This window comes from Pyrus communis, chromosome 3, assembly GCF_041283825.1.
Source record: "Pyrus communis isolate YQ-2024b chromosome 3, ASM4128382v1, whole genome shotgun sequence".
Classification (NCBI taxonomy): domain Eukaryota; kingdom Viridiplantae; phylum Streptophyta; class Magnoliopsida; order Rosales; family Rosaceae; genus Pyrus; species Pyrus communis.
This window is the reverse complement of record NC_142567.1, coordinates 12,586,418-12,594,796: the sequence shown is the minus strand read 5'-3', so window position 1 is coordinate 12,594,796 and position 8,379 is coordinate 12,586,418. Positions and strand designations below refer to the sequence as shown.

General features: G+C 34.9%; 1 protein-coding gene across 1 annotated transcript; it reads right to left on the bottom strand.

Annotated features, from left to right (window-relative positions):
* Positions 1–407: 407 nt before the first annotated feature.
* Positions 408–5,428, bottom strand: ENODL18 (early nodulin-like protein 18). Its single transcript, XM_088691056.1, has 2 exons — positions 4,928–5,428; positions 408–1,197 (listed from the first exon to the last, which is right to left on the bottom strand). Exons 1-2 carry the CDS (start codon positions 5,133–5,135, stop codon positions 671–673), a joined length of 735 nt encoding a protein of 244 aa, XP_088547182.1. The 5' UTR covers positions 5,136–5,428; the 3' UTR covers positions 408–670.
* Positions 5,429–8,379: the final 2,951 nt, after the last annotated feature.

The following is an 8,379-nucleotide window of genomic DNA, read 5'->3' as shown; positions in this document are numbered from 1 at the left end:
CGAAATTGATCACGATTACACAAAAAGGTTTTAGCCAAAGAAGTCTCAATTCATTTTGTCTATACACAAGATCAGATTGTTGATGTATGTACTAAAGCTCTGTCCAAGCTCAAATTCCATTTTCTGCAAGACAAACTTTCTCTTCGAAGACCTCAGTCAGTTTGAGAGGGATATTAGGGGTAGTATTATAAATCATTATGTTGCAGATAAATCTTAATAATATTAAGCTTGTTATTTTGGTTTTGTTAGTTGTTCGTTAGTTAGAGTATTCTGTTTTATATTACAAGTGTGTAAACGAGTTGTCTATATACTCCAGATGTAATCTTATTCATTTGTTCATTCAATGAATCATATTTTCCCAATAAAGATTACTTGTGCTCCAAGTCACAGGTTACTTGAGAGCCAAGTCATTCCAACGATAATCCATTGACATTCACAATAAGATTTTACACAAACCAGATCTAATGGATAGTATGCTCAGAGGCCAATGCTTTAACTTTTGCCTACTAATCTGTTACAATAAAATAATCCAATGACTGAACAAAAGAAAGCACGCGCAGTATACAGAGTACACAAACAGCAAAAAGAAAAGGAAATGAAACTGAGAAGCAAAAAATAATCAAAGATATATAAAAAGTTGTTAAAAATTATTAGCTAGCAGCCTAGCAAATCACCAGAGGCAGCAGTAAAGAAACCCTAAGAAAATGAAAACCCTAAATAGCAACCCGTGCTTGTGATTCACACAAAGTGATCCAGATGAATCTTTATCATGATAGCCAGTGGCAGTGTCATCCTCTTTGGGATGGTCGAAACTGGCGGGAACAATGGTATCTGGGACAGAACCATCATCATTGTCGCCATCACCTGCATACTGCCGGGCGGGACCGCTTGCTGGACTTGGGGACTGAACGGCTGGGTTCTGTAAACTCTTTGGCAACCCTTGTCCGTGAGAGACAGTGATCTTAAAGTGTTGTCCGTTCTTGCATTGCTCACCATCATAATCCCCTGAAAAGAAATAGTTCATCCCTTCTCTTACCAAAGGCACTGCCACTGAGACCTCATGTATGGCCGTGTTTGACGGGTCCGCTGCCGACCATTGCATCGTATCGTTTTCTAGAGCGTCGTTGTAATCGCACAGCTTGTACGTTGTCAAGTTATATGTTTGCACAATCGAGTGGTTGGTGTCCGTATTAAAAACTGCAAAACAAGTACGTCTATAATCAACACTTCAGTAACCATATGTAAAGCTGAGCAAAGCTATATTGACTAGAAGAATGTCCATGCTTTTTTTCATAACCAACTTCAAATTTTCTCACAGTAAATTATTTTAGATTGAATTAGAATATTGCTCGAATAAAAGAAACACTTCAACAAAATTAATGCATAAACATATTATTTCCCGACCGAATACAATCAAAAGATTTTTGTTCTTGTTGTTCATATTTACCAGAATATAATATTCTTCAGGTATTATATGTAGTAGTTGCAGCCCTGCAGGACACTAATTGAATTATTATATGTTATAAATACGCATAACAAAGTGAATGTGTCAGCTCTGGATTACCAATGACTGTACATTCTATAAAACATCATGTCTTCGTTTGCACATTCTACGTAACATTTTTACCAATTATGATTTTGTTGAGTAAACCATTTTTTTTAAAATAATTTTTCTACTACATCACTTCCAAAAAATTTATGCACGCGCACACACACACACATACATATATATATATACATAAATACATACATATATATATATACATACATATATATATATATATATAGTTCCTACGTAAAGATCATCCTATTTTCAATGCATAGTTCAATGATCTGAATTGTTCACTTTTTAAATTTCTTTCAAGAATATCAATAATCGGCTAAACCAACAATTGTTTAGTTGTTAGATCGTCTCGGCATTTTCATTACAATTTTGAATAATGAGTCATGATTTTTTGTACATTTAGGATTTGAATGAGGAAACATTGGTATCCAGTTCCTAGTTACTAATGTTCATTGACTGAGACCTTATTAGTTTTCAAATTTTTATTGAAATCCCTAACATTAATGTGATAATGAATTTACACGTTTATTGCATATTTTTTAAAATAAAAATTAATAATTGATTTAGGGTTTTAATACTCACCTCTACTAAACTCCTAATTAATTTTCAATTCAAACATTTCCAAAATAAAAAAAAATTAGAATAAGTTTGTATCCATTAGTTTTTTCATAAAAAGTCTCTCAATTTTTTTATATTAAATGTACCCATTCATATAATTTTTAATTTTTTAATCTTAAATGTACTCATTCTTAGATATACCAATTTGTTATATGTAAAATGTACCATTTTTTAATATAAAATGTACAAATTTTTTATATTAAATGTACCCAATTTTTTAATATGAAATCCATTAAAAAAAATTTAATCCATTTTTAAACTTATATGTGTACATTCTTTTTTCGTTGATTTGATCTATAATTATGTCAAGTTTAATCGAAGAAATTTACTAATGTTATTAAGCTTTATATCTTCTTTCTTTTTTTCTGTGTTTTGAAGAATGTATCCATATTTTGGTACAATAATTTTCTTTGTTAATTTTATGTTTTTTGTTAATTTTTTATGTATATATCCACACACACACTGTCACGTCTCGGCCCAGGCCCCCACCACATCCCCGGCTCGACTCCACCGTAGCACGATATTGTCCGCTTTGGGCCCCAACCACGCCCTCACGATTTTGTTTCTGGGAACTCACGAGCAACTTCCCAGGGGGTCACCCATCATGGGATTGCTCTCGCGCGATACTCGCTTAACTTCAGAGTTCCTACGGAACCCAAAGCCAGTAAGCTCCCAAAAAGCCTTGTGCTAGGCAGATATGGAAATATACATATAAGGCTTACAGGATCCTCACCCCTGGGCGATGTGAGATGTTCAAATCCACCCCCCTTAAGGGCCCGACGTCCTCGTCCGCACACATCCGGGCAGGGATTAGCTCTGATACCAAATTGTCACATCCCGGCTCGGGCCCCCACCATATCCGGGCTCGACTCCACCGTAGCACGATATTGTCCGCTTTGGGCTCCAACCACGCCCTCACGGTTTTGTTTCTGGAAACTCACAAGCAATTTCCTAGGAGGTCACCCATCATGGGATTGCTCACGGTTTTGTTTCTAGGAACTCACGAGCAACTTCCCAGGGGGCCACCCATCATGGGATTGCTCTTGGGCGCTACTTGCTTAACTTTGGAGTTCCTACGGAACCCGAAGCTAGTGAGCTCCCAAAAGGCCTCGTATTAGGTAGAGATGTGAATATACATATAAAGCTTACAGGATCCTCACCCCCGGGCGATGTGGGATGTTACATACACACACACGCAATATAATAGAGGGTATAATTTATATTTTAATATTTTTAATCCCACAAATTATGAGTTATATTTAAAATCTCATTAATATAAACAAATACAAATTTCAATTTTTAATTTTTAATTTAATAGTAACTTACACTATTACATTAATGTCAAAGATTTCGATCAAAAACTAAAAACATATAAGGTTTCGGTCAAAGAATATTGACAGCTACAGATCGTATCCAAAGTGGCCCTTTGAATGATTATTTGCGAGACTAACTCTTGCATAAGAACTTTAAATATGAACAATTTCAATCACTAAAATGCATTATGAAAAATGAAAATAACTTTAATAAATATATAGATATATATATATATATGCACGAATATAATATATCTAGAACTCCAATACTTAATTGGATTAGAATAATTTAATAGGTTTTGACGTGATTAGTGAGAGATTTTTTAGTGTCTCAAGAATACAATGTGTTATATTACGGTCACTATATAAATAAAAAGATACTTGTTTTAAAAAATTAACAACTTAAAAATAAAATTTTTCACCACTTATATAACAACACGTGATACCATTTATGTTTGCTCACAATGAAAATTTTCTCTTGGTTGGAGGAATAATCAAAAGAACTGAAATCAAAGAGAACAAAATGGTGGTTGTACTAGTACACTAATGCATGTGCCATGTGATGTGTTGGCTAGTTGGTCGGGAACTAAAGGAGGGGCACAAGGCGTCGGTGGTGGTGGTTTCGGCCACACGTAAATTACACATGGTTTGACAGAAAAGTCTCTGCACTTGATCGCAACTCTAGTGTTGGCTACACGTGGAAGTACACTACACATGGCAGTTTTGTTTAGGATATGTTTTTCTTAACGTCTCTCTTTGAACTTCGCTTTTCCACTAACCTCCATGCTATTCTGGGAGAGCAGCGTGAGGCAATTCCCCTACCATCTTCTAGGGATTGGGTAAACCTTTAAGGCAAATTTGTGCTTGGATGGTTGATGTGGTGATTTTATTTACGTTGCCCACCAAAATGGAATTGCCTAGTTATTTTCTTAAAATAAAAATGAACTTTTCAAAGATCATAAAGATTTATAAAGATATTTCGATCTTTATTAATTTTACTAACTTTGGAGATTAGTAGAATAAATTTCTCAGGAAATAAAAATTAAAAAGAGGAAAAGAAATATTACTGTACAACACCTCAAATTCTTTAATTTCTTCACACGAAATTTCGACAAACTAAATAAAGAAATATCTCAGAAAAAGGATACTCAAGAAACGATGAACGCATCCATGACTGCCTTTTATTAGTTAATGTAGAGAAATGCAAAAATAAACATATTTTGGGAATGATGAAATACTTTTTAAAGCTTTAACAATAGTTGTTAATATTCTATAATTTTCAATGGTGTTAGAAACAAAACAAAAAAAAAAATCGTAGAGAGTTAGGAAAATTGAGATTAGGTAACAATGGAGATCCATGGAAAGCAAAACAAGGGTGTTTAATTATGGAAGGAAAGAGAAGAAAAAAAAAAGGAAGGAAGGTGGTGCTTACTTAGAAAATCTCCCAAGCTGAATGTCTTGGCGTCAGCCCATTTCTGATAGTTAACAGCTGCGTACCAACCGGAAGAGTCCCCCACTGTGTAATTCTTGTAACCTTCAACAACTGATATTCCTGAAAACGAAAACACAAGAAGAAGAAGAAGAAGAAAACACAAGCTGCTGCTGCTGGACTTTCTCTGTAGGAATATTAATAACTCCATTATCCTTATTGGAGTTTGTGACAACTAACAGAGAGAACCCAACTGATGGATTGATTGGAAGATTGGAAGATTGGAAGCCAAGTGATAACTGACGATCGAGAGAGAGAGAGGGGGAGAGAGAGAGAGAGAGGCTAAGGTTATATTGAAGAATAAAGGGTATCGATTGTATGTAATGTTTGTAATGCTGCCAGCTAGCTACGGCCAGCAGCTGCTGCGTATAATTGTACGTATATGACCTTAACTTTTCTTGGAACTACCAAAAGGTCTCACTCTCTTGCCTTTCTGTCGGTTCCAAATTCCAATCTCAAGTCTCAAGTAATGTATAGTGCGATCTTGTTTTTGTTTATTTGGATTCCAAGTGAAAAATTATTGCATAATTAACATAAATTTATATTTAACTTGTATTTGTGTGGTTTTCAAAAGGATCCTCGTTGGATCATTTTCTTGGGGTTTGGAGAATCTCATGATCATAACCGTTTATCGAATATTGTGCGATCAATTTTCGTTAAGTACTATTTAAAATGATTTTTGACCATACAATGTACGATAAACGGTCATGATTACAGGATCCATGAATCTTCAGGAAAAGGATCCTCGCCGGATCCTTTTCCTTTACTGAATCATGATAAAACTAGGGGTGTGCTATCCACACATCCATTTTTACTTCTCACATCCTTTTTGTTAATTTATGTCTTTTGATCTTTTGATCTTTTTCAACACATCCCTAAAATTATCCACAGTTATTTAATCACGCACTATGATGTATTGACAAAAAGTAACTCATTTTTTCCCTCAAATTGTATATAATCGTGCGTGATTAAATAATAATGGGTTTTTATCACAGATAGTCTATGAAATTGGAATCGATCAATGTAGTCCCTGAAAATAAATATCGTAAATCAATGTGGCCGTTCCCTCACAATTCAGTCAAAAATTCTATTATGTACTAATGTGTCACATAAATGGGTCCTAGAAATCCTTTTTCTTTTTATCACAGACAATCCTTGAAATTGACTCACACATGGTCCCTAAAATTGACCCACATCATCAAAATGATCCCTAAAATTGAAAATCGGTCAATGTAGTTCCTGAAAATAGATATCTCAAATCAATGTGGTCATTCCATCGTAATTATGTCAAAAAAATTTGTTATGTGCTGATGTGGAACATAAATGAGCCCACAAGTCTAACTAAATAAAAAATAAATTAGAAATATGTCTAATAATTTAATAATTAATTAAAAAAGTTGTCAACCTAGAAACTCAATCCTGCAATCACCTCCGATCCCAACCCACACTCTTCTACCTCCATCTATGGTAGCCTTTGTCGTCTTTTCCCTAGAAAAAGAAAAAGAAGAAATAAAAATAAAAATCTTAAGACACTCATTTCTACACCCTTCATCGAATTGGACCTGGCTCAAGACTACCTTTGGTGACAACTTGGATTGGTGACGACTTTTGTGACTCTACGGTCAATATTTGGGTGATCGACAACCTCACAACCTTAACCTTGGAGAGCTTATTAGGCGCTCCCTCGGTGATCTTGGTGACGCGGACAATGGCGAGCTCTTCCTTAAGATAATATCATTGTGCAAAAGAATTTTTTTGACAACTTTTTTAATTAATTATTAAACCCACATCAGCACATGATAAATTTTTTTACTGAATTGTAAAAGGATGACACATCGATTTGCAACACCTATTTTCAAGGACTACGTTGATGGTGGGTCAATTTCAGGGACCATCTTGATGGTGGGTCAATTTCAGGGACCATCTTGATGGTGTGAGTCAATTTCAGGGACTATTTGTGATAAAAACTCTTATATCTTGTGGGTTCTATTTATGTGCCACGTCAGCACGTAACAAAACTTTTGACGGAATTGTGATGGAATGACCACATTAATTTGCAACACCTATTTCCAATGACTACATTGATTGATTTTTAATTTCAAGGACCATCTGGATGATATAGGTCAATTTCAAAGACCATTTGTGGTATAAACCCTAAATGAAAATGCAAATTTTGTAGTTTGATTGCTTGCATTATTTTTAAAAAATAGCTCATGTATATCTAGTCTCAATTCGGATTTATATACTACTATGATTAGCTAGCGACTCTTATTTTTCTTTTCCATTAAACAATTAACAAAGTACTACTGGTAATCATATCTAACTTAAATATTTAAGAGTATTTAGTCTTTTAAAATGCGAATATGTCTTTAATCTATTGTCCATACTTCAATTTTACAGTTGTTAGTCCATATCATATGTCATCGATAATAAAATAAATAAATAAATGAATGAAATTGAAAGAGTGGGTGGGAGAAGGCCTAGAGTGGTTAAGTTCAGAGTGGAGATGTCGACAATGAGTAGCTTTTAATATTTGATGGATCTAAATAGGTGGAGGGTGGAAGGGTTGGGTTGGTGTAGATTATGGGTGGACAGGTTCTCGGTCGTGCAGGTCTGAATTGTGGAAACAAATGGGTTGAGTTCAAGATAGGGCTAAAAAATTACTCTCAAATAGGTATAGGGTAGAAAGTAAACACTTGAGGTTAGATTATTTTGGAGACAGTTGGGACCTTAAATCTTGGATTGGGCCGAGTTGGTTAACAACCTGGAAAGGACACTGTGAGTCTCGAACCAATGGTGAAGTGCTCAGTCCAGTAATGAGATGTTGATGGTTCTATCAAGTCCTAGGTGAATTGGGATTGCTTAAAAAATAAACATTGGATTATGGCTCAGTCGAGTCCTAAACAAAGTAGGATTGTTGGAGGATCAAGATAGGTTTTGATAAGGTTTGATTAAATTGCTTAATGATCAAAACTTATGTCTAGATAAATGAATGAATTAATCACATCAGATTACTAGGTTCATAACCTTAGTTCAGGTCGAAGAGGGCGAGACTCAGTGGTGATAGAGTTTGGATGGAAGAAGGATTTGTGAAGATAATTCTAAGTGTTTTTAGATAATGCTAAAGAATTGCAATACTATCTGGACTCTGCAACTTGGCACTCTTGGGCACCAAGTAACTTGTTCCTATAAAATACAAGGGGATTTGCAATGTAGAGAGGACCTTCAACACAACACAAAAATCAACACTCTACGGGAAACAATTTCACACCCTTTTGTGAAAACTAACCGTTAGCTTAAATTCTGACTGAATAGACGAGTTTGGGTTGGCAATCGACGGACGACAACTGACTGGATAAAAAAAGGTTTTCTAAAAGCAACCATATTATTGGACA